At 40.6% G+C, this 26,834-nt stretch overlaps 1 protein-coding gene across 7 annotated transcripts in view; it reads right to left on the reverse strand.

Annotated features, from left to right (window-relative positions):
• The window catches only part of abi1a (abl-interactor 1a), a 110,831-nt gene that overhangs the window by 22,284 nt on the left and 61,713 nt on the right, over positions 1-26,834 (reverse strand). For 4 of the 7 annotated variants that reach the window (XM_062991129.1, XM_062991126.1, XM_062991128.1 and 1 more), the window contains exons 3-7: positions 21,964-22,140; positions 9,822-9,836; positions 8,342-8,445; positions 6,682-6,822; positions 649-752 (exon numbers count right to left, since the gene is read on the reverse strand). In XM_062991129.1, the coding sequence (XP_062847199.1) occupies positions 649-752; positions 6,682-6,822; positions 8,342-8,445; positions 9,822-9,836; positions 21,964-22,140 (541 nt within the window). The remainder of the gene's footprint in view (positions 1-648; positions 753-6,681; positions 6,823-8,341; positions 8,446-9,821; positions 9,837-21,963; positions 22,141-26,834) is intronic. The other 3 variants (XM_062991130.1, XM_062991127.1, XM_062991125.1) reach the window with 1 other exon arrangement.

A 26,834-nucleotide genomic window follows, 5' to 3' on the forward strand; every position in this document is an offset into this window, starting at 1 on the left:
ACTTTGTGGATCACTTGCTATGTACTTGCTTACTTTCTCATCTAAGGCCACCCCACAACACTGGGTCTGTTCGAAAACCTAGAGAGCTCTCGACATAGACGGCATTTTACATCATCCTACGCTCCTGAAAAGAAGGCTGTTCGAATTCTTAGATACCTTAAAATGCTGCCTAGTAAGGTACCTTAAATTTGAACGGTAATTCGACTGAATAATGAGGGAGCATCCGAATAACCTGACTTATAAGTCAATGACTTATTAGAATCCTCTCTACTAAGGCAGCTGCCTATGTATGCAGTACACAGCAAGGTAGCTCACTAGGTTTTCGAACACACCCACTGGCTTAGTTCACTGTAAAACGTGGTGGTCCGAGAGTCTAACACACTAGGGATTCCTTATTGATGCTGCAGCTGTGGCCTGTGCTTTTTTGGAATGAGTTTAATAGTGTAGGACATAAAACGTCTTTTCTAGTTTTTCTAATAATTTGCAGTCAAAAAAAACTGAGCACTAATGCTGCAAAAAGCTAATCGCTCACTGTAGACGTCCAAAGTTAAATTACTCTGAAGGATCTAATAGTATGGAATCCAAAACTGCACAAATATTTTCTCTGTAAAATGTTTGTTTCATATGGAGGGAGGAGAATGATCTAACCTGGGCCTGAGTTAGGAATGGAGGGGGTGGGCACGGCGATGGGAATGCCAATACTGCTGCTGCCGCCGCTGTTCTCCCGGCTGCTGCTGCTCCCACTGCTACCACTGCAGAGAAAAACAGAGACAAAGTTTTAGTTGTCATATATACATATATTGACACAGTGCAAATTTCAGTAGCCCACTAATGCTGGAATCCAGGGTTCGAATCCCCATATTGGCTGGTTGAGCATCTACAAACAGACATGATTGGCTATGGCTGAGGCCATGTGATGGATTAATGTTCTGTCCAGGGTGTGTTTCTGCTTTGTGTCCAGTGATTCTGAAGAAACTAGACCTACCACAACGATGACCAGGAGAAAGTGGTGGTAAAACGTGAAAATGAAATTAATATACACGTGTCAACTAGTATTAAATGCTTTTTATTTTGCTTATACCAGCTTGCTTGAAATCTGGGGTAAGAGCGCAGGTGACCCTGAAGCCAACAGGGTTAGGGGCCTTGTTTAAGGGGTCCAACAGTGGCTGCTTGACAGAACCAGGATTCATTTTCTCACATTCATTAAGCTCATTTAGGTCATTAATAACTAATAAGTCAGGCAACTATGGAGAAAAATGAACTAAGTGGCAAAGATTTAGACCAAAGACGATGCATGGAAATAAATAAATTCTAATACTTGCATGGGCTGGCCAGCTTTCTGATTGTCTCGTTTAAATTGATATACTAAATGCAATGCTCTACACTAAAGCTTCAGAACAGGTCCACTGTCTCATTACTTAAAAACTGTCTATATAAGCCCCTTACTAAGCATGTGAACTTTTAAGCTAACAGGGTGTCTTAAATCACTCACGTCTCTTCTGAAAGCACCTTCATGTTTACAGCAGGAGAGCTCCCACATTCATTTTTTGGCTTTTTTTGATAATGTCTTCAATTTTCGAAAAGCCTGCTGTGAAGGGGATGTGGGAGTAAACGCAGGATCTGTCAGAATACTAAGTGGTTTAGCTTGTGGAATATCGCACTAAGGACAAGCTTAGTGTTATGACAGATGCAGACTCAGGACATGTGGCTGACAGGAACAGGACTGGCGTGTAAGTGTCAGCAGACTGGAATGTCTCTAGGAGGAATACATTTTCAGACAGCAACAGAAGGGAAGAGATTATAGACAAATGAATATTATTTATAGCAGCTTTAAGAAGAAATTGCATATTTTAATAGAGCTGAACAGTTTGGCTGTGTTAGCACAAGCTATCATGATATCCTCATTTGTTGCTCATCTATTACACTGATGAGCGGTTTGTGCTATTGATAGTAACTGCTGCGTTTCAGCGTTTCTTGCTGGTGGAGAGACTAAGGGACAAACTTAAAAATAATTGACAACATTTACTGACAGTACTGACGGTTTATTCACACATGGTTTTGTATGAAATGTACTGTATATTAGTTCTGGCAGCATCGTCATATGAAAACATGAGAAGAAAAAGGGCAACTGCTCCATAAACCTATTTTTCTAAAAAAGCATGAAATCTTATTAAAGAGCTTTGAAGGCACAAGAAGTGATTCTGCTCTCACAGGGTGTGTTCAAAAACCTAGTGAGCTCTCTACATAGACAGCATTTTACGTCATTCTATGCACGCTCCCGAGAAGTAGGCTGTTCGAAATCCTAGATACCTTAAAATGCTGTCTAGTAAGGCATCTTAAATCTGAACGGTATTTTGAGTGAATAACAAGGGAGCATCCGATGCTTCCTTAGCGGTGAAGGCAATCCAAGCATTCAGTGCAGCACAACTTTTCTCACAAAAAAAATAACAAATATAGCGGACGATGCGGGGCAACAAATGTCTAATTGTCTCATTGGTGTCACTTTGAAAAGAACATCGGCAAACCTGCTCGGTGCTGATAATCAGAAGGTCACAGAAGGTCACTGGTTCATGCCCCACCACTAGGCCATGTTGCCGCTGTTGTGCCCTTGAGCAAAGCCCGTAACCCTCAATCACTTGGATTGTATTCTATCCCAATTGTAATTTGCTTTGCATGCAGCCAGACAGCTTGCTAACATTGTTTAGGAGTTGTCTGATGGGGTACCCGTTGTGATGTGTTCAGGGTCCTTGCTATAGCAGATATGATACTGACAACAGTTTGGAGAGTAAGCTTGGACCCAGTACGCCTGAAATGTTTTCTATTCCTGTGTTGATTAGAAATAGAAAGAATAGAACGCATTCAGCATATCAAGTCAACCAGTCTAACCTCTTACCTGTACCACGACAACCTCGGGCTGCCCCAGGGGCTCCTGTGGTTCCTCTAAAGCTAGCTCTGCTTAATATTAGATCTCTATCCAACAAATCATTTTTAGTGAATGACATAATTCTATCCTACAGTTTAGATTTTCTGTTTCTAACTGAAACATGGTTAGCAGAAGGCAGCAGTGCCACTGTTCTTAACGAAACAGCACCAGCAAACTTCAGTTCTATGAATGTGTGTCGAAGTGGTAGGAAAGGTGGAGGAGTAACTGCCTTATTTAAAGATGTATTCCAGTGCAAAGAGACTGTACTTGGCAATTTTATGTCTTTTGAATACCTCTGTTTTATTTTGAAGGGTACTCCCAAAATTTTATTTTGAACCATTTATAAACCTCCAAGATACTCTGCACATTTTATAGATGAATTTACTGAACTACTGTCAGTTATCTCCACTGAGTACAAATATTTCATCATAACTGGGGATTTTAACATCCACTTAGATAATAACACCAAAGAACTTTTTGGACTTTTTGACACGTTTGGTCTATTGCAACATGTGAAAGGGCCTACACATACTCGAGGGCACACTCTGGATCTAGTTATTACTAAAGGTCTTAACATTTCTTCTGTTATGGTCAAGGACTTGGCCCTCTCTGATCATTTTTGTGTCTTCTTTGAAATACTGATCACTCCAGATGCTCAAACTAGCTCTGTTTCTGTTAAGAAGAGGTGCATAAATGAAAGCACTAGTTCTCAGTTTATGGAGGCCATAGCTATATCACCAACTTTAATTGCAGAGTCAGTTGATGAACTCCTGGATAACTTTAACATGAAAATATTGACTGTCATGGATGTGGTTGCCCCGGTAAAAGTCATGAAAACGTTGAGCAAACAGAAAGCACCATGGCGTAACACAATGATGGTAATAGCTCTGAAAAGAGAATGCAGGAGAGCTGAACGTAAGTGGAGGAAAACTAAACTTCAAATCCACTATGATCTCTATAAGCAAAGCCTTTGTAGTTTTAACTCGGAGTTATGGAGGGCTAGACAGCTGCACTTCTCTAAGATCATTAACAGAAACATCAACAACACCCGCACTCTATTCAACGTGGTCGACAAGCTTACAAATCCTCCAAAACAGATCACCCCAGAACTTCTGTCCACAGAGAAATGTAATGAATTTGCTCATTTCTTCTGTGAAAAAATCCAAACTATTAGACTGACCATCAACGCCACTCAGTCAAACGATGAAACCATGCTGCCCCTACAGACACCTAGAAATAACATGACTATTATGTCACAATTTAATACAATAGACCAAAACACTCTGGAGAAAACAGTTCAGCATCTTAAATCATCGACATGTTGTCTCGACATACTGCCATCTGAATTTTTTTTAACTATTTTTAACTCTGTAAAAACTGATTTGCAACAAATAGTTAATGGCTCACTAGCATCAGGCGTTTTCCCAAAGTCACTGAAAACAGCTGCCATTAAGCCACTCCTAAAAAAGAGAACTCTGGATGCGTCTGTGTTAAACAACTACAGGCCGGTCTCTAATCTTCCTTTCATAGCTAAGATCATTGAGAAAGTTGTTTACAATCAAGTCAGCAGTTTTTTGAATTCCAGTGGTTATTTTGACAAATTTCAGTCAGGCTTTCGAGCTCACCACAGCACTGAAACGGCTCTCATAAAAGTGTTAAATGATCTACGGCTGAATACTGACTCAGGTAAAATATCGGTTCTGGTTTTACTGGATCTTAGTGCAGCCTTTGACACTGTAGATCATAGAATATTACTGGATAGGTTGGAAAACTGGGTTGGACTTTCCGGAACAGTCCTTAATTGGTTCAAGTCCTATTTAGAAGACCGGAGTTACTTTGTCACTATTGGCAGCTGTGAATCTGACAGGGTGGCTATGACATGTGGAATCCCACAGGGTTCAGTTCTCGGACCTCTTCTGTTCAATCTTTATATGCTGCCATTAGGCCAAATGCTACAGGCTAACAACATTGATTACCATAGTTATGCAGATGACACACAGATATATCTGGCTCTCTCACCAGATGATTACAGCCCAATAGATTCACTGTGTCAGTGTCTAGAGAACATAAATAACTGGATGAGCCAGAATTTTTTACAGTTAAATAAGGACAAAACAGAGATTGTTGTGTTTGGTAGCAAAGAAAAGAGGACCAGTGTCAGTGAACACCTCAGTTCCCGGGCTCTACAAACCAAAGACCAAGTCCGAAATCTTGGCGTTCTAATAGACTCAGATCTTACATTCACCAGCCATATTAAAACCATCACCAAAACAGCCTTCTACCATCTTAGAAATATAGCCAAAATCAAGGGTCTAATGTGCCAACAAGACCTAGAGAAGCTGATCCATGCTTTTATCTCCAGTAGGGTGGACTATTGTAATGGTCTCTTAACTGGACTTCCCAAAAAGACCATTAAACAGTTACAGCTCATTCAGAACGCTGCTGCTAGAGTTTTAACTAAGACGAAGAGAACTGAGCACATCACTCCAGTTCTAAAATCTCTACACTGGCTTCCAGTTAGTTACAGAATAGAATTTAAAGTGCTGCTACTGGTCTATAAATCAATGAATGGGTTCGGCCCAGAATACATCTCAGAAATGTTTAGAGAATATAAACCTAGTAGATCTCTTAGATCCATGGACTCAGGTCAGCTAGTTGAGCCCAGAGTCCAAACTAAACATGGTGAAGCAGCATTTAGCTGTTGGGCTGCATATAACTGGAACAGACTGCCAGGAGATATTAGATGTTCCTTAAATGTAGAAAAGTTTAAATCCAGGTAAAAAAAAATTTTTTTTCTTGTGCCTATGATTGAGCTCAAATTTTTTTGCTATTACCCTCATTTTACCATATTTCTTTTAGTTTTTCATGCTCTTAATAATTCTTTTTATAAAGTAGTGTACATTCTAAATTGTAGTGTATATTTTACTATATTTTCTTTTAGTTTTCATGTTTTAATTGCTTATCTCTCTTGTTTTAATTTCGTATTTCCCAAATTGTTGGGTATATTTTACAATATTTTCTTTTAATTTTTCATGTTCTTAATTTCTTATCTCTCTTGTTTCAATTTCATGCTCTCTTAATTGTAACTAAATGTTTGCAAGAAGTCTTTCTGAGGTTCTAGATCTCAGGAATGTTTTAATGCTTTTAATTAATTTTTTTTTTCCTTATGTAAAGCACTTTGAATTGCCACTGTGTATGAAAAGTGCTATACAAATAAACTTGCCTTGCCTTACTCAGGTGGCGCAGTGGTCCAACACTTTAACTTGCTACTACCAATCTTAGAAGAGCTGCTGACTTGGCCAGGTGTCCTCACAAACCCAACTGGCTATGTTTAAGGGTCAGACAAGTCTCTTCCCACTGCTGGTGCAATCTGTGATTTCCATGACTGGTTCATGTGCCTGCGCAAGTGAGGGGGATGTCACATGGAGTTTATGTATATGATACAGCTCTGTGTCGGAGCCCATCACTGGCAGGTGAAAAGAAGCAGCCGCACATGTGTTGGCGGGTGAGTGTCCATTCTGCAGAAGCTGTTTACTTGCCAGTGTTGGGTTCCATTATGGAGCCATATCACATACAGAGATCCATGATAAGCTCCATGTGACGAAACAACCCCCATCCCCCCCACTTGCAGGCTCCTTACAGCCCTCCTTGATCAGATCAGGGGTTTTGCAAGCGGCAGCAAATTCACAATCAGGAATTGGAAATGACTAAATTAGGAAATAAAGGAAAAAAGTTGCCTGCTGAAGAGTGTGTGTTACCTGTGAGTTCTGGGTCTCTGGTTAAGTGAGGCAGTGCGTGCTGGGCTGTGTTGGCTCCCCAGGCGGGCAGGGCTGGTCATATAGTCATTGGGCACTGTGGGAGGCTTTACAGGTTCCAGAGTCTTATATGCATTGTTACGCCTGCAAGAAAATATGATAGATACACACAGATATGTAACAAGCCTGAGATTGTACAGCTGAGCTCACAAGTTTACATACATCTGTAAGAGGTATAAATAAGGTAGCCTTGGAATTTTGGCAACTGCTCTTTTTCTGAGACAAATTTAGGTCTTGTATGTTTACAGAGGGGGTGAAACGTCTGAGAGCACTATGAGAAAGTCATAAAACATTCTATTTCCATTTTTTAATGCATTTTCTCCCAATTTTTAGTGTGTCCAATTGCGTTATGCTTCCTCTCTACTGGTGCTGACCCCCGCCTATGATTGAGGAGAGTGAACTTACACACGCCCCCTCCGACACGTGTGCAGTAGCCGACTGCATCTTTTCACCTGCACGAGGTGAGTTCATATGCAATCAGCCCTGTGCACAGAGAGCCACACCCTGATCAGCATTATTCCTCTACTCTGTGCAGACGCCATCAATCAGCCAGCAGAGGTTGTAATTGCATCAGTTATGAGGTCCCTATCCAGCTCCCTCCCTGGGTGAACAACAACCAAACGTTGTTCATATAGCCGCCCAGCCCAGCCGGATGGCAGAGCTGAGATTCAATACGATGTATTCAAAATCCCAACTCTGGTGTGCTAGCGTATTTTACCGCTGCACCACCTGAGCGGCTCCAATTCCATTTTTAAGAAGTGATTACAATGCTTTTATTACAAATCTCAAACCTTGAAGTTTTAAAACAACTACAACTAGAGTTGTCCAACTAGTTATACATTTAAAAAAGTGATGCTAAAGGATTCAGGACGCTCGGGTGTTAGCCCATCATAAAATGTTCAGCTCTGACCCAGGAAGGCCATACATAACACCTAACACACTCCCCCCCAACCACTTCTTTTCACCTGCTCGAAAAGGGGTTCATACATGGATCAGTACTGCGTCACACACTGATCTACATTATTTCCCGTCTCTGTGCCAGAAGAGGCCACAATTGCAGCAGCAATGAAGAATCCCTTCGGCCCGCCAACCTTCAGACACAGCCAATCGTGTCTGTGTAGGCGGCCGGGTGGTTGCTAGCTCATACTCAAGAGCATGAGATCTCTCATCTGTATTGTTCACCTTTTTTTATTCATCCTGACTAGACTGCTCATCCTTGCTGCCAAAAAGCTGGTCTCTAACACTGTGCTACCAACAGCATATTTTACATTAGGAAGTGTGTTACTGGGCTGATGTGCTCTGTTAATTTTACACATAATGTTTAATTTAATTTCATCAGACCACAAAATCTGCTGCCACCGTAGTGTTAAATTATCCAGGTGATCTTTTTCCCAGTCTGTGAAAGCAAGAATATGCTTTTTTAGGGTTCTCACAAGCAACTTTATTCGGCCCTTTTTAGTGTGTTTTGTGGACAGTCTCTTCACTATACTGATAGACTCCACAAAGATAAGATAAGATAGACGTTTTTGTAAAAATGATCCAACTGAAAAAAAAAAACCATGCTTTTAATTCATTTCACAGACAGCTCATTGTCTTTGCTTACCCGAGGGTGCCGCGGCCTGACATGGGCGGGCTGGGTGGCTTCTGTGTTGGTGGATTGGTCCGTGATAGTGTTCCTCCTCTGACTGATGGATTGTGTCCATGTTGCTAAAGAATGAATAGTAGAAAACATGTGATTGATCAAAACTATGGACAGAAACAGGACAGTAGAGCTCACTGCAGCTTGTAGGGCTTCCCAGACCTCAGACGTACTGATCTGTGATTCTTGATTCAATGAATATAAACTTGAGGGGGATGCATTGAGAGAAGAGCCAGTTTTAACTCAGGGCCTTTCATGGAATCAAAGGTCATGGCCATTTAGTAGTGGTTTCAGTCCAACAGAGTTTTAAACCTATAGTTGGTTTGATCGGGTCCAAATCAGTTCATGAGTTTGTTAACTTAATTATTGTTTTCATACCTACCCAAACAAATCACACCAAGGGGGAAACGTACCCGAGTCAGATTTAACTGGACTAGGTTTAAAACACCCTAGATTTCTCCGAATTTCATTAATCTTTTAATTATATTATGTACTGTATAAGAAAAATATCACAAATTTCTATTACTACTAATTATTAATTGAGAAATATTTATTATAAACTGCTAAATTATCTGCCCGCCTCACCTCCACATCATTCATAGACCTACCTCATCCTCTCAGAAGGAGCCTGGATGTCTTTTAAGAGGTTAATAGTGTACAAAAACAGAAAACCAGACTCTGCACAATGTATAATGACATTCATTACGTGTCTTACATCCGAAGGAATGATCTTGGATCAGCTCTGTCTCTATTAAAGTTAATTATTTCAGAAAGGCTGATCCCAGCTCCCCACTCATTCTGGGATGTTTGATAAATAAACCATAGTGTTCACAGGTCAGTCTTGGCTCTATGAAAGCAATCATTTAGTCTGGGAAACCCACACAGTCTACAAAAAGGGCATTTAAATCATGAACGGGGGCTATTTCGGGTTGACACACAAAGCTATGTTTATACTCTGCTACAGGGGTGGGCAATACGGCTACAAATAGTTTGGCCAAATAATAACATTTAGCATTTGTGTGATATGGTCAAAAGTATGTGGACATCTTTGGTAATTATTATTTTGACTAAATAGGTACAAAAAATATAGACACACGCTGAAAGAGTGAAGGCTTTTACATCATTGGTGGTTGGAAAGGGTCCATATTAATGAGGCCATATTGAGGTTTATGGTCAAATGTCCACATCTGTTTGGTAATTAAATGTATAGTTTATTAATCAAGTCATTAATCAACAATTTACAAATATGCAGTTTTTCATTTATGATTTATAATAGCATTCGACAGTAAAATCATGTCTCTTTGATGTATCGCCCAGACCTATAGCATAAGCAATGTGCTAAAAGGAGAATTACATTGGAAATGGCATGGGTGGATGGAGGGGTAAACACTGTTGAACACACTACAGCGGGATTGGACAGGGTCACATGACAAACAGGACTTACCTTGGCTTTTAGCCACTAGTGTTGGCATGAGGGACAGAAAGAAGAAAAAAGCAGCAGGTCAAAAAACACTCATATACACCATATGTCTAAACCTAATCCTTTACAGCAGGGGCTCTCAAATCTTTTTTGGCCACCAAGCATATTTTAAGGGTTCAGAAATTTTCGCAGCCCTCTTCACAGTTTCACTCCGACTATAAAGAAGTGCATATACCACAAATAAAGAGCCACACATTGCCATTCACAATCAACTGGCCCTTGTGCAGACACCTTGACCGGCCAGCAGATGCTGTAAATGAAGCTGCTATACAGAAACCTTACTGGACTTTCCCCCCCCTTCTCATTCCTCCCCTACCGACACAGATGATCTTGAATGTGTGACACCCAGCCGGTCGATAGCACATAAGATTCAAACTCTGATCTCAGCGAAGGTGGGCTAGTACTACAGATGGACCGATCGGGGTTTTTGGCACCGATTCCGATCTCCTTTCAGGGACATCGGCCGATGGCCGATAGCCGATTCCGATCGGGGGGGGGTAAATTAGCAGTAAATAAACTTAAAAAGAGCCTCACTGTAAAGATAAACCGGAGCAGCGCGCGCGCGCGCGCGTGTGTGTGTGTTTTTGCCTTTAGAAGAGACGCAGTTACAGAGTTACAGAGACGCAGAGTTCACAGTATCGCTATAAGTGATTCATTGATTCATGAGTTGATTCGTTTTTATGTGAAGCGTAAGTTTCTCTTCTCAGTTATCTCTCCGTGTTTACTGTTATTAATTAAATGTCGCTACTACAGAACATTTTGTGTGACTCTTACATTAAAAAGCTTAATTAAAAAGCTTAATTAAACTGCTATTACCACAGATCTGTAACCGAGTCAGACTCGTTCCGTCTAAGGAGCTAAAAGTTTTCTAAAAGTTCAGCAGATAATCCTGAACTAACGAATTTGGTAATGAATAAACTTTTGCCTCGGATTGGCTCTGTAACATCTTCTGTTCTCATCTACATCACAAGTAAGAACCGCTTACGATTTACTAAAGTGAACAAGGAGTTTATATAACGTGCTGATAGAATCGACTCAGATGTGACCGGGTTGAATTATCTTTTTAAAGTAAATATTACAATCAGCAAAATTACATCGTAAGAGCTTTCACGATGGTTTCTGTACGATTGTTGATGAATGGTGATGTGATGGTTGGCGCGTCGTAGCTCAAAGTCTGGATCAATCCACTGAGCTGTTAACTTAACGTGGTCTTTATATATCACACGATCGGATCGGCTACTTTTAGGAAATATCGCCGATCGCCGATAGCATATTTTGATTAAAAATCGGCCGATACCGATTCGTAGCCGATCGATCGTCCCATCTCTAGCTAGTACCACGAGTGATTTTTTTATCCATTTCATTTATTTTGATTGGACGTCATATTCCAGTGCGTACAGATCACATGACTGCAGTTAATGTGTTTAATACATACATTTGAGTGTGAAAGACATTCCAAACTAAATAAGCAATCCAAGCTAAAAGGAAAGGAGTTATTTTAAACTCAATTTATTAGTACAAACAAGTGTTTGATTCCACTGTTACCCCATCTGCAGCTCCGATAATCTTAAGTAGAGTCCTGACCTAGACATGGAGTTATTCTAATGTGAACTGGATGATCAAGTAAACTAAATTCTCACATCATCAGGACTCTCATGAGAATTGGATTCTAATATGAAGTTGATACTTATGTGAACTGGTTTGTCTTTTAACTGGATTCTCATGCATGTAAAAGCATTTATTAAATAAAAAATAATCATAAACTATGAACCAAGGACTTTGCTAAGCTAAGTAACATCTGCCAGCTGAATCTAATCTGGAGGTTGCGAGGCTACCTGTGGTTATGGACATAAGCTCTTTCAACATGCCAAATCCTTCCTGAAGATCTTTCCAGCACCACCCAGCTATTCTGGGATGAGTCAAAACGTTGTACAAAAATGATGTGCTTAATTGTGTAACTGCTGTTTGTACAGTGATTAATTACAATGATCAGCACAGAATCAGGTACGGAATCCACAATGCCCGCTTTACACTGGGTACTCATGCAAAAGTAACAGTAAAAAAAATCTGTGTAATTTATGTATTAGACCAGTGGTTCTCAAACTTTTTCTGTCACGCCCCCCTTCGGAAGATGAAAAATTTTCATGCCCCCCAACAAAATGCTGACAAAAATAGGTCAAGTTTAACTTTGTTGAAATAACTTCAAAGATCATGAATGTTCCTTTCACCTTTACTCCAGTCATTTCTGTTGTACTTTATCAAACCACTTTTTTAACATATCACTAAACTGCTCCTTCAATCAGTCTGCTATTTCAAATATAAAAAAATTAAATACATTTTGCAAACACTTTTGCAAAAAAGATGAAGTTGAATCTGTGCCAAAAACGTGATTTGTGAGAGTTCAGGTCTTATCACTGTATTAGTGGCTGTTTTTCTTTTCATCCCTGTCAAATACCTCTGTATCCACATCCACATTTACCTTCTGTAAATCTAGACCAGGGGTGCCCACACTTTCATGGCTTGAGATCTACTGTTTCAGTCTACAGGTCATCACCATCTACTTTTTAAGGTTGGCCTCATCATTTTTCAAAAAAGCTTTGAAGCTTTTTAAATGCGCTTCAGTTCCTGTATTGATATTCAGCTTTACAGGGCAAGTGACTGAAAATTCACACTGACCTTATTCTGGTGATTTGCTCTGAATGGTATCAGTCATGTTTATGTGGTCTGGACAGGAGCTGCTGATACTGATTCTCAAGCAGTTTTTCAGGTGTTCATCAATAAGGGTGGACCAATATTTACACTTCATCATTTTCATGTGGGAAAAGGTCGATTCACACAAGTAGGTTGATCCGAAAAAGCTGTCAAATATTTGGCAGTCAAATGTGTGGAAGTTCCAAAATTGATGGCACAGCACCTTTGATACAGCACCTTTGATACAGCACCTTTGATACAGCACCTTTGATACAGCACCTTTTCATGTAGAGTTGTAGAAATTTACGTCACAGACCGTGAAATGAGCCTTTCCATGTGTAATATCTGTAATTCAAAATTTAGTGTTTGTGTTTAGCGATTTTAACATTTTAATCCGTGCAGCATTCAAGTGTCTCAAGTTTACTGGTTTACGGGCAAGCCGTAGCCTAGTGGTTAAGGTACTGGACTAGTAATCAGAAGTTCGCTGGTTTGAGCCCCACCACTGCCAGGTTGCTGCTGTTGGGCCCTTGAGCAGGGCCCTTAACCCTTAATTGCTCAGACTGTATACTGTCCCAGTACTGCAAGTCGCTTCGGATAAAGGCGTCTGCTAAATGCCAAAACTGTAAATGGAAATGTACTGGTTAATTTGCACTATGAGGCAGTCCTAGCAGTCCTACGGCAATTCCGTTAGCAATCACTCAGTCAAAATGTCCAAGATGTCAAAATCTAAAGCAGCTAAAAACATTACTTGGGTAACTGAATTTAGATTACTCCCAACCAATTTTGTGGACGCAAATTTTCGTCTTTGAGACCGTCCCTGGTTTACATTCAGCTATTAAGGTAGGCTGTGCTGTGTATTGTAGCTTCCATTTATTCATTATTTAATTTGTGAGTGTGATTTAACAACTGACGTAAAATGTGGCACATTTCTGTAAAAAACTGTGATATCTGTGTTTTTTTCCAATAAATTAAGCATATTTTCCTGTGAATTTAGTAGGGCCCTACTGATACCTGATCCTTAGGTATTGCAAATACAGACTATCCATATCTGTACTAACTCTATCTAACTTATCACCCTGATAATCTTTATTAAATCCTGATCTTTATACAATTCCATTTGAAAACTGAATATATTTTAATAGAGGCAATATTCTGCATCAAAAAAGGTAAATACAGTGATGTGTGACTGAGGTAAGGATTAGTGCAGACTGGCTGCTGAGATCTGTGTCGTCATAGCAGGCAGTTGTTTTTCAAAAGGACACCACATCAATACAACATTCAGGGGAAGTCCATGATTAACTGGTTAACCAAAAACCGACAAGTCATTGTTCGGTTAATGCTGCCTGTTAAAAACATCAGTTGAATTCATTTCCAAAAGCTCAAGCTGGGTTCCAATAGAGAAAGTATCTACAGATCTGAAACTAGAAGGAAGCTGATCTAAAACGCAGCCCCAGCGCGCAAGCGCCACCTTTGCTTAGAGATGCATTTAGAGATTCTGATTTCAACAGGAAAACTTTATGCAGTTATATTATTTAAATCCTGAAGTAAGACCGTGTGGCGTAATGATAAGAGCCACCGAGATCCTGAGCAAATACCAGAAATCTCACTGTTGAGCCTCCACAACACTTAACTCTGTGAATGCCTAAACCAGCCCTGTTGCATCAATCAATAAAGTGTAAAGTTTCTAGAATAAAACCAGATCTGTAACTTCCTACCAGTGGCAGTGGTAGCTCAGTGAGAAAGGTACTGGACTAATTCAAGATTGCCACTGTTGGGCTCTTGAGCAAGACCCTTAACCCTCAAGTGCTTGAATTGTATGGTTAATATGGTCACAATACTAAGTAATTTTGAGTGAAAAGCATCTGTCCAAATGACCTGCAACAACACTGTATGAATGCACATTTTGCCCCTTTTAAAAACTGATTTAAAAACCCTTGATGTTTCACAAGGTTCATGTCAACAAGTATTGAGGCTTGACTGAATAAAAACAGCATTATGCAACAGTAACGTTAAACAGTACCATAATACAAATATCAAAACCAGAACTGGTTCAGCTTTCAATGTGTTGCCATTAGAATGCATTTGGAATCTAGCTAGCAGTCCATTACAACACCAGACTCTAGTTAATATAGGGGCACTAATCCATCCATAGAGAGAAGAGTTTGAGTCCCAACAGTGGGCCTGGTTATGCACTCCACAGACATCTAAGGTGGGGGTAAGTGGGGACTCCTGTAATACAGTGAGTGGGTGAGCTTGAGTTGGTGTATTAACACAGATTCAAGTTCACCAGGGGCGAGTGTGATCTATAGCCCTGTGTTGAAATTTGACTTATAGTATAAGTAAGCCTCAGCTTTGTAAGATGTGTCAGCCTTGCACAGCTTACTAGCAATTACAGTGTGAAAGGAAACACAAACATTTTGTAACACTTAACACACTATGATGTGTCATCAACGCATTTATAACAGTTTTTTTTTTTTCAACTTCTTTCTGATATCGTGTTAGATTCTATTTAAGAACACAAGAAACAATGACTTCAGACATGTTCGTCAGACAAAGAAGCTCTTGTCCTAACCACATGTGATAGATTACTACAGTGGGCAGATAAATAGACGCTAAACAATGACTGGCTCTTGGTTGGTAGTCCTGAGGGAATGAGACAGCTCAGCCAGTACATTAAATCTGGTTTGGCCGACTCACGGTTTGGGAGCCAGGTGTCCCGATTAAGTGTGGATCTACTTTTCAATTATTTATGTTTTATTTTTAAAACAGCTTAAGGCTTGCTATGACCAAAAGTATGTGGACGCCGCTCCTAATTAATGAGTTCAGGCATTTTAGTCACACTTACTGCGAAAAAGTGTATAAATTCAATTACATGAAAAATGCATGCTTCCACCTTTGAGGCAACAGTTTAGCAAAGATCCTTTCCTTTTCCAGCATGAACCCATCCATAAAAATATAATTTTGACAAGCTGTGTATTCCAGTTGCCTGAACAGTCCTGAAATCATCTCTTTGGGATGCATTGGAATGTACAGTATATTGCAAGCCAGGCCTTTATGCAGCATGCAGCTCTTTAAATCACATGGAAAACGTTCCCAGAAGAGGGAATTCTGTTGTATACTCAAATTTAAAGACAAGGCAGGACCGAACTCTATATTCATGCCCATTTGGAATGGAATGTCCAACAGGCTCATGGACAGGTGTCAACATAATTTTGGTTATATAAAGTGGATGTAAAAAGTCTACACACCCCTGTTATAATGGCAGGTTTTTATGTTCTAAAAACAGACCAGGATGAATTACGGAACTTTTTTTCCACCTATAATCTGACCTATAATCTGTACAATTTAATTGAAAAACAAGACTGAAATCTGTAAAAGGGTGTAAAAATAAAAGATTTATAATAATGTGGCTGCATTAATACACACTCCCTTCAACTAATACTTTGTTGAAGAATCTTTTAATTTGATGACAGCATTCAGGGATCAGACTTTGTGGTTAGGAGTCTATCAGCATGGTACATCTTGACCTGCAATCTTTGCCTACCGTTCCTTGCAAAGTCGCTCCAGATTGTAAGAGCATCTCCTGTGCACAGCCCTTTTCAGGTCTTTGATCTTCTGGTGAAGCCATTCTTTTGTTGATGTGCTGGTATGTTTTGGGTTGATGATGTGATGAAAGATTTTAGCAAAGGCCTGAAGGTTTTGTGCCCAACTTGACCGATATTTGGAACTGTTCATTATTCCCTCCACCTTGACAAAAGCCCTAGTTTCAGTTGAAGAAAAACAGACCCAGAGCACAATGCTGCCACCACCATGCTTCACTGTAAGTATGATGGTCTTTTGGTGATGTGCATAGTTGTTTTTATGGCAAAAGGTTTGGAATTATGGCCAAAAAGTTCAACCTTGGTCTCATCAGACCATAACACATTTTTATGACAAAGGTTTTTGCAAAATATAGCCAGACACCCTAATCCACAGTCCAGACATATGAAGAATATGGTACTTTTCAAACATTTCTATTTTTTTATTATCAATTATCAATTTTGGAGGGATGTCCATTTCTTATAATTGTCTATTTGAGGACCATGACTGTTTTGCTGTAGGATGCAACTAAGTAAATGTCACAAAATCCTTATAGAGGAGCTGAACCTTATATGGGGTTGATCAGTCACTGACTACTATTTAACATGAGTTTAAATGAGATTGGTTCACTCTGAACCACTGATGTCAGTAACGCGTTACTCTAATCTGACCACATTTTTCAGTAACAAGTAATCTAACGAGTTACTATTTCCAATCCAGTAATCAGATTAAAGTTACTTATCCAAGTTACTGTGCGTTACTATTTTTGCGTCTTGGAGAGTGACGTGTGGCCTATGCGACAATGAAGTCACGAGCTGCATCCGGAATCGCATACTTACAGAGTATGCACTAGATTGGAGGAAGTATGCACTACTCGGCCGGTAAAGAAGTACATACTTTCAGTACAGAAGTGTGCAGTATGCACACAACACCGCTACATACTACACGTGGGGACGTGATGACGTAATATCACCATAGTTACAGACTCATTACAAACCCCACTCGCCAAAATTTTGGATATTTATCGTCTTTTTGTTATTTATTTGTCTCTAAAAATTTTATTTTATTTATCTTACTTACACTTGTGAACAGAGGACTTAGTTTTCCGCGTCTTTCTTGTTTCTTATTCCGCTTCAATCGCCTACGCAGCTCCAGTTGCATTACGGCAGCTGCTGAATGTAACTAATAAAGTAACTTGTAATCTAACTTAGTTACTTTTAAAATCAAGTAATCAATAAAGTTACTAAGTTACTTTTTAAAGGTAACTATGCCATAACTGCTCTGAACACAGCCACATCCCCAATCATAACACACTAATGCAACCACATTACTTTCAATTGAATTGTACAGATCGTGTACCTTTAAAGGTGGAAATAAAGCTGAAATAATTAATCTTTTCTTATCTTATATTTTTGGTAAGGGTTATAAATATCTTAGTGGATAGTTAGCTTAATCTGAGACTGAACATTTTAGAGCTATTCCTTGCATTGTGGTCCATTATATATACATATAGCAATATACTAGCCCACCAACACAAACCATAGTCCAAACCATTGGTCCGGTTTGGCATTTAACAAATGTGCTTGGTCATGTCTGTGTAAGTGTAGGATATATAGTAGAGTCACCAATATGCAGCTGCAACAGCCATATTTATACCCATATTTAAAAGGCTGCCCACGATTCTGAAGCTGACTTTGTACTGATATAAATCAGTAATATTGTAAGGCTAGCTAGTGGAATAGATGTTTTCTATACAAACCATTAGGTATTAATGCTTCACTTCAAATGTGCTGATTATACAATATTCAGAATCATCCACTTTTCCCTGCAGGTCTTGTGAACAGTGTGAGGTTGCCAGATCTGTATGAATGATGACCCCATGGTTTTTATTCAACATCCGCATATAATAATAATAACCATTTCAGAGTCTTACTCACTGTAAATGTAATAATCACAGGATGTGATGTGCTCTGTTTAAGCCCTTGGACTGGATCAAACGTGCCTGCCCGGATTAATCAAGTTGAGATGATGGATGGTAGGAAAGAAACAGCAGGTTTAAAAAGTCATCTAAAACCGCCAGAGCCGTGGGCGTCTGGTCTGATTAAGGGAGGCTTCCTTTTCTCTGCAAGCTCAGCCGCTTTCAGCTAATATGCCTGTTTGGAAGACAAGCTGAGAATTCCCCACTGTTAATCCAGTTCTCTCTGTCTTTCTTGCCACAAGATGCTTTTATTTGAAGTGACTGACATTTGTGTATGCAATCCAAGCAACTCACACAGAGCCAACAACTTGGCAGTGGTCAGGCTTGAACCAGCGACCTATCCAATTAAAAGTCCAGTACCTTAACTGCTGATTTGGCACTGACCATTTTCCTTACTGAGGCAGCAGAGCTGTATTATAAAATGAATATACTGTATAGTCATTTAAGAGCCTCCTAAAAGGCTTATAAAGAAAATAATTGGCTCACTGCTTCAGGCCCTGGCATAGCCTCCAAGATGTTTGAAGCAAAACATTAGAGCAACCTGTGTCTGTGTCTGGGCATCACAATTATATACAGTCCTGCTCACCATTATTGGCACCCATGAAGTTTAAGTACATAATGTGGAATATCTCCTGGAAAAAAATGAATCAAGTGTAACAGCTTTTTTCTATAGAGAACTTGTGTTTGATACAAAAGAGCAAATGATAAACAACATTTAAAACTAAAAACAATGGGAGAGAAAAAATAGAAAAACCTAAAGCTTGCTGTGGCACTGGTATTGGCACCCTTTACAGTAAATCAGTATGGAAACACATTTTGACTCACCTGTGCTAAATCACAAATGAGAATCACCTGTGATAAATTGTCAGTGCCCATGTGACATTAATTACCCAATGAATGATGACTTCAGTGTTTTAAAAAGCCACAAGTTATTCCCTGTTCCTTTGTCACAATGGTGAAGACAAAGGAGCTGTCTGAGGACATCAGAAGTGCTATTATTAGCAAACACAAGACCTCCAAAGGGTATAAGGCCATCTCCAAAGACCTTGGTATCCCTGTTTCAACAGTGCGCAATGTTATTAAGAAGTTTGCCAAGCATGGAACAGTCAAGAACCTCCCTGGACGTGGAGGGAAGAGGAAAATTGATGAGAGATGTCTTCGAAGGTTGGTGCGAATGGTGGAAAAAACACCATGTCAAACATCCAAAGACCTGAAGGCCAACCTGGAACAGTCTGGGGTCTTGGTTTCAACAAGTACCATACGGCGCACACTAAACCAAGCAGAGCTTTATGGGCGAAGGCCAAGAAAGAAACCATTGCTGAAGAAAAGACATAAAAAGGAACGACTCAACTTTGCCAAAGAGTACCTGGACAAACCACAATCCTTCTGGGAAAATGTTCTGTGGACCGATGAAACAAAAATAGAGCTTTTTGGCAATGCACACCAACAGTTTGTTTACAGACGGCGCAATGAAGCGTATAAGGAAAAGAACACCCTACCTACAGTTAAGCATGGTGGAGGATCCATAATGCTGTGGGGCTGTTTTGCTGCGTCTGGTACTGGGGGCCTCGACCGTATCACAGGAATCATGAAATCGGAGAATTACCAAGAGATTTTAGAGCAAAATGTCCTACCCAGTGTAAGAAAACTTGGTTTGAGTCGAAGATCATGGGTCCTCCAGCAAGACAAAGACCCAAAGCACACATCCAAAAGCACGCAGGAATGGTTGAAAAGGAAGAAATGGACTGTTTTAAAATGGCCAGCAATGAGTCCTGATCTCAATCCCATTGAAAATCTGTGGGGTGAGCTGAAATCTGCCATTGGGAAAAAGAACCCTACAAACATTCAAGAGCTCGAACAAACTGCAAAGGAAGAGTGGGAGAAAATACCAGCTGAGAAGTGCAAGAAGCTTATAGATGGCTACAAGAAACGTTTGGAGGCTGTCATCACTGCCAAAGGGTGTGCAACCAAATATTAAGGAGGGGTGCCTTTATTACTGCACATGCTGTTTTTTTCTGTTTCTTCTTTAAAATGACAACATGTAAGCTGAAAAACAATGTTCTTCGTTATATTACTTTGGACCTCCAATTAAAAAATCCTGATAATATAAATTTGGTACATTTCCATTTATTTCTGAAGATATTGTACAGGTTATGCAAAAAATGAAGGGGTGCCAATAATGGTGAGCAGGACTGTAAATCACCTCACTCCACTATGACTGGTAACAGACTAGACAACAGACTTACAGGTGCCAAATGGAAATAGAAAATGAGTCCACCACTAATGATGTAGTTAATCTTATATACACTGATCAGCCATAACATTAAAACCACCTCCTTGTTTCTACTCTCACTGTCCATTTTATCAGCTCCACTTACCATATAGAAGCACTTTGTAGTTCTACAATTACTGACTGTACTCCATCTGTTTTTCTACATACTGTTTTACCTTGTTCTTCAATGGTCAGGACTCTCCCAGGACCACCACAGAGTAGGTATTATTTAGGTGGTGGATCATTCTCAGCACTGCAGTGACACTGACATGGTGGTGGTGCGTTAGTGTGTGTTGTGCTGGTATGAGTGGATCAGACACAGCAGCGCTGCTGGAGTTTTTAAATAACATGTCCACTCACTGCCCACTCTATTAGACACTCCTACCTGGTCCACCTGGTAGATGTAAAGTCAGAGACAATCGCTCTGGTCATCTTCTAGACCTTCATCAGTGGTCACAGGACGCTGCCCATGGGGCACTGTTGGCTGGATATTTTCGGTTGGTGGACTATTCTCAGTCTAGCAGTGACAATGAGGTATTTAAAAACTTCATCAGCATTGCTGTGTCTTATCCACTTATACCAGCACAACACACACTAACACACCACCACCATGTCAGTGTCACTGCAGTGCTGAGAATGATCCACCACCCAAATAATAGCTACTCTGTAGTGGTCCTGGGAGAGTCCTGACCATTGAAGAACAGCATGAAAGGGGGTTAACAAAGCATGCAGAAAAACAGATGGACTACAGTCAGTAATTGTAGAACTACAAAGTGCTCCTATATGGTAAGTGGAGCTGATAAAATGGACAGTGAGTGTAGAAGCAAGGAGGTGGTTTTAATGTTATGGCTGATCAGTGTATTATTTAAAATAAGAATATGCAGTTTGTGATGCTTTTAAAAGTATCAAAGTAATATGTAATATGTAATACTTTGAGTTAAAGTATCTCCAAAACAGCAAGGGGTGTCACAGGCAGCCACAGTGAGTACCTATGGACAGTGGTCTGAGGAGGGACAAGCCAAAAACCGCTAACAAGTTTTTGGGTGACCAAGACTCACTGATACCAGAGGACATGAAGTCTATGCAGTCAGTTTTGGACCAATAGAAGAGCTACTGCAGCTCAAACTGCAGATCATTTATATCCTCATGATTACGTTAATGTGTCACAACACACAGTGCCTCAAAGTCTCCTTTGTATGGGGCAGCCTAACCATAGACCAGTCAAAGCATCCCTGCTAACTCAAAGCACCTCCGATGATCACACAGGCTTCAGAACTGAACAATGGAGCATGTGAAAGGCCGGCACATGTACATCAATTACCCGCAGAAGAGATGGCATCAGGATGCACTGTAGAATGATCAATGTTGCCAGGACGCTGAAGAACCTGCTAGTAATATCCTGGTACCAGATACCACAGGACTGCTTAGTATGTCTTGAGGAGTCCATATTTTTGACACAATTTAACATTACAGTCCTCATTATTTATAAACAAATTCATTATTATTAAAACAGGTGATGACATGGCTGGGGTCGGTCTTCATTATTACAGTCTAATAAACACACAGAAGAGAAGATGAGTGTGTACCTTTACTCCATGCCCCACATCGTCCAGCACAGTGAAGTCAATGGGTTTTCGGATGTACCTCACCGGCCGCTCCGTGTTGGCTGGTGCGATGATTTTATGGGTTCTTGACGTGTTCTTATTAGTGGTCAGAATGCCGATCTCTCTCCTGGCCACCTTCTCCTTATGAATGTCCACCGTCTGTTAAAAAAAGTAAAGAGTAAAGAGTAAAAACCATAATGCACTAGTGATGTGTTAGAACCAATTATGTACCTGTGCTAAAGAAGCTACAGTTATTAAACCCATTTTTGACCCTATTTTGAGATGTCAAAATGTTTGTGACCCCACCACAACCGCACTGCTCACCCACTGGCCTAGTTCTACAGAATGCGAGCTAAATAACCATGAATAGTCTGTTCTAATTAAATAATGGTATGCTATTTTTAATATCGCACAAAAGGTGCCAGTTATTAGTTTTCAACAAAATAATGTCCTGGAACCCCATCTGCATTTAAGGTGACACAAAAGAGAAGTAAGTATGAGCCAAAAGTTTAAATCGTTTGGAAATTGTTTGGAAAGACAAACACACCTGGGTCGTATGTAATTAACACAAGGTTGTACACCGATCAGCCACCTTCTTGTTTCTACACACATTGTCCATTTTATCAGCTCCACTTACCACATAGAAGCATTTTGTAGTTCTACAATTACTGACTGTAGTACATCTGTTTCTCTGCATGCTTTGTTAGCCCCTTTCATGCTGTTCTTCAATGGTCAGGACTCTCCCAGGACCACTACAGAGATGGTATCATTTGGGTGGTGGATCATTCTCAGCACTGCAGTGACACTGACATGGTGGTGGTGTGTTAGTGTGTGTTGTGCTGGTATGAGTGGATAAGACACAGCAGCGCTGCTGGAGTTTTTAAACACCTTACTGTCACTGCTGGACTGAGAATAGTCCACCAACCAAAAACATCCAGCCAACAGCGCCCCATGGGCAGCATCCTGTGACCACTGATGAAGGTCTAGAAGATGACCAACTCAAACAGCAGCAATAGATGAGCGATCGTCTCTGACTTAACATCTACAAGGTGGACCAACTAGGTAGGTGTGTCTAATAGTGTGGACAGTGAGTGGACACAGTATTTAAAAACTCCAGCAGCGCTGCTGTGTCTGATCCACTCGTACCAGCACAACACACACTAACACACACTAACACACCACCACCATGTCAGTGTCACTGCAGTGCTGAGAATGATCCACCACCTAAATAATACCTGCTCTGTGGTGGTCCTGTGGGGGTCCTGACCATTGAAGAACAGGGTGAAAGCAGGCTTAAAAAGCATTATTGTAGAACTACAAAGTGCTTCTATATGGTAAGTGGAGCTGATAAAATGGACAGTGTTTGTAGAAACAAAGAGGTGGTTTTAATGTTATGGCTGATCGGTGTACACCCTCCTTTGATGCAGTTGGCCTCCAAAATTGGAGGAAAAAAAGGGTTAAAATGCATTAAAAAAAAATAAAAAGAATTTTCCTGTTTATATAAATCAACCACTCATCCCTGCACTTCATTACACTTCATGCAGGGTTTCATTACATTTTAAAGCAGTAGTGAAACCCTATCAACCCTCCCTTTCTCAGGCACAGCCAACTGTGCTTGTCGGGCACAGGTAAGGCTGATATTGCTAGAGCCAGGAGGGTTAAATGCTTTGCTCATGTGCCCCATCGTGGCTGCTTAGCAAAGCCAGGGTTTGAACCCTCAAACTTTGGATTGATCAGATCCCTAATCTGAAGATTACATGTGCAATGTTCAAAATCTCAAATACAACACTAAAAATGCACTAAAATCTGTTCAAATATCTGATATCAAATATCATTTGTTTGTACTCTAGCCCACTACCGCTGAGATCCAGGGTTTGAATCCCAGCTGGGCTACTGGCCAGCTGGGCGTCTATACAAACATTATTGGCTCCGTCTAGGAAGAGGGGGAGGGTGGTGTCCGAACATCCCAGCCATTGGGAGGAGCACATGTCCGTGCTCGCATATTTCTCATGTCTATTCGTAGTTCATGTGGGACAGAAAGAAACAAATCTTTGGTCAGGTTCACTTCCTTATCCAAAGGAGTGGAGTTGTGACCACTGTGCAACACCTCCACTTCTCTGCGATCACACACCCAGGGTGCTGATCTGATGCCTGAACAGTAGAGCAGCTGCAGAAGTCTAATTTCAGACACATGAAAGAACAGCAGTGTCCATACACACCACAGTAACACTGAATTTCTTTCATTCTACCCCCCTCTCTCTCTCGCTCACTCTGAGCACTTCCTCATATTCAATATCAACCTAATCTGAGACGTACTAAAGCCCTGCTGAGAACTGAAGCAGGGCCACGCCCAAGAAATTCTCAGAATACCATCAACATCCTGGTTTCGAAAGTCAGCACTCAGTGAGACGGATTTTCCTGAGGCTGCTGCAAGACCACAAGTGTTATGCAAGGTGGTGCTACATTTTGTCATCAGAGCAACGGCATGCTCTTTAAGACTGAACTATTTTAAATACATTTCAAATAAAGAAAGTCTACAGGAAAACGTTCAATCCAAATAAAAAGTCGCACCTACCAATTTTTTATTGTTCTTTACGAATAAAGTGGAGATCTTGACAAAATAACATGCATTTTACCCCTTTTAACCCTGACCGAGGGGGCTGTACCTAACACAAGCCCTTTCTGACATGTGTGCGATTGACAACCACTTCTTTTAACTCGCCCGGGACGTGTTCAAAGAGTCACGCACTGCTCTCCGTTATTGATCATCATCTCTTCGTCCAGCCAGCAGAGGCAACAAATGCCCACACACTCTCCTAGCAACTCTACCAGACTGCTGGCAAAGCAGAGACTCAAAACTCAGGACTTTGCAAAAATGGGCTAGAGCAGGGGTGTCAAACACGTTTTCACCGAGGGCCACATCTGCATTATGGTGGCCCTCAAAGGGTCGACCGTAACATATCCTGCTGTGACTGCAGTCTGCCTTTTAAGTCTTGGACAATTTGTTGTTTTCTTAGGGGCAAAAATGTTTGGTGTCAAAATGCCAAGTGTATACTATATATTTATAATGTATATCTACATTTATATTGTACTCCTTTACCACAGACATGGCCTCTTTACACAAGAGACGTACCGGTTTTTCTTCTTGAAGCACAAACTTGTATTCACTTTCCCATCTGTCATTAAATTACCTTCCAATTTTCTCTTCTTGAACATGTTGGGATTATTTGTAAATATTTCTCAACATCACTTGTTGGAAAACCGCCTCAGTGGGAGACAGTTTATGTGCGATTATGTACGATTATGTACGATTCTACAGTGTATTTTAGGACGGCGGGCCGGATTCGGTCCATTGGCCTTGAGTAGGGCTGCAACTATCGATTACACAGGAAAACAAAGATTTTGCTACTTGGAATAAAACATTCTATTTACATGAAATCGAGTGCGCTGATTCCGAATCTGAAGTCCAAATTTGCGCAGGACGTCGAGATTTTAAGTTACAGGCCAAATGCAGTTTGGTGACAGCTTGGTAGATTTGTCCATGTTCTGCAGCTTGGCAACATTGTAATTGCTGCACCATAGCTAGTTGACAATATTGTTTTCCTATATTGCTAGTATGTCTGCTTAAGCCTAAAGATGAGTAGGAGGAGCTGTGTTAACCATCCAGACAATTTTTGCTACATTTGTGGTAAATACACCCTATGCGATCAGCGCAAAAACCTGACGAAGAGAGTGATGATCGCTTACAAGTATTATTTCGGGTGTAAAGTTGGAGATCAAGACAAAAGCTGGGCACCTCACATCTGCTGCACTGTGTGCTACGCTGGCTCAATGGCAAGAGAAAGGCAATGCCGTTTGCTGTGCCTATGATTTGGCGGGAACCGAAAGATCATCACTCGGACTGCTATTTCTGCATGACTAATGTTGCTGGATTTTCAAAGAAGAACAAGTCAAAAATTGTTTATCCTGATTGTGAGTCTGCTCTGAAGCCAGTGCCACATGACGCTGAGAATACAGTGCCAATTCCACCTGCATCTTGTGCTTCTGAAAATGACAGTTCTGATGGAGATCATGAGGATGATGTTGCTCCTGACGCATGTTATGATCCAGAATCTGAACATGGTAAGCCTCACTTGCTGAGCCAATCTGATTTAGATGATCTAGTGAGAGACCTGTCTTTATCAAAAGAGAAATCTGAATTGTTAGCTTCCAGACTACAGGAATGGAATTTACTACAAAAAGGTACCACAACTTCACACTTTCGTGATCGTCATGCAAAATTAGCATCATATTACAAGCTGGAAAATGACATTTGTTTCTGTATTGACGTGAATGGCCTAATGCTGGAGCTAGATTGCGACTATGTACCTGAGCAGTGGAGATTATTTATAGATTCTGGCAAAGCTAGCCTGAAAGCTGTATTGCTGCACAATGGCAACGAAAAGCCTTCTGTTCCTATTGCTTATGCTGCAGGAATGAAAGAGACATACGACTCAATGGAACACATTTTGAAGCTGATCAACTATTCAAATCATAGCTGGAACATTTGCGGTGATCTGAAGGTCGTGGCACTCCTGTTGGGTCTACAGTTGGGGTACACAAAACACATGTGCTTTCTGTGCCTATGGAACAGTCGTGATGACAGCAATCATTACAAAGTGAAACAGTGGCCATCCAAAGTTGATCACACTGTTGGCCGATACAATGTGCAACATGCATCACTGGTTGATCCACTGAAAGTGTACCTTCCACCACTTCACATTAAGCTCGGCCTAATGAAAAACTTTGTCGTGGCTATGGATCGTAATGGAAATGGTTTTCAGTATCCTTCTTGCAGGATAGTGGCCAGGTCA

Source organism: Trichomycterus rosablanca, chromosome 3 (genome assembly GCF_030014385.1).
Source record: "Trichomycterus rosablanca isolate fTriRos1 chromosome 3, fTriRos1.hap1, whole genome shotgun sequence".
Lineage (NCBI taxonomy): Eukaryota > Metazoa > Chordata > Actinopteri > Siluriformes > Trichomycteridae > Trichomycterus > Trichomycterus rosablanca.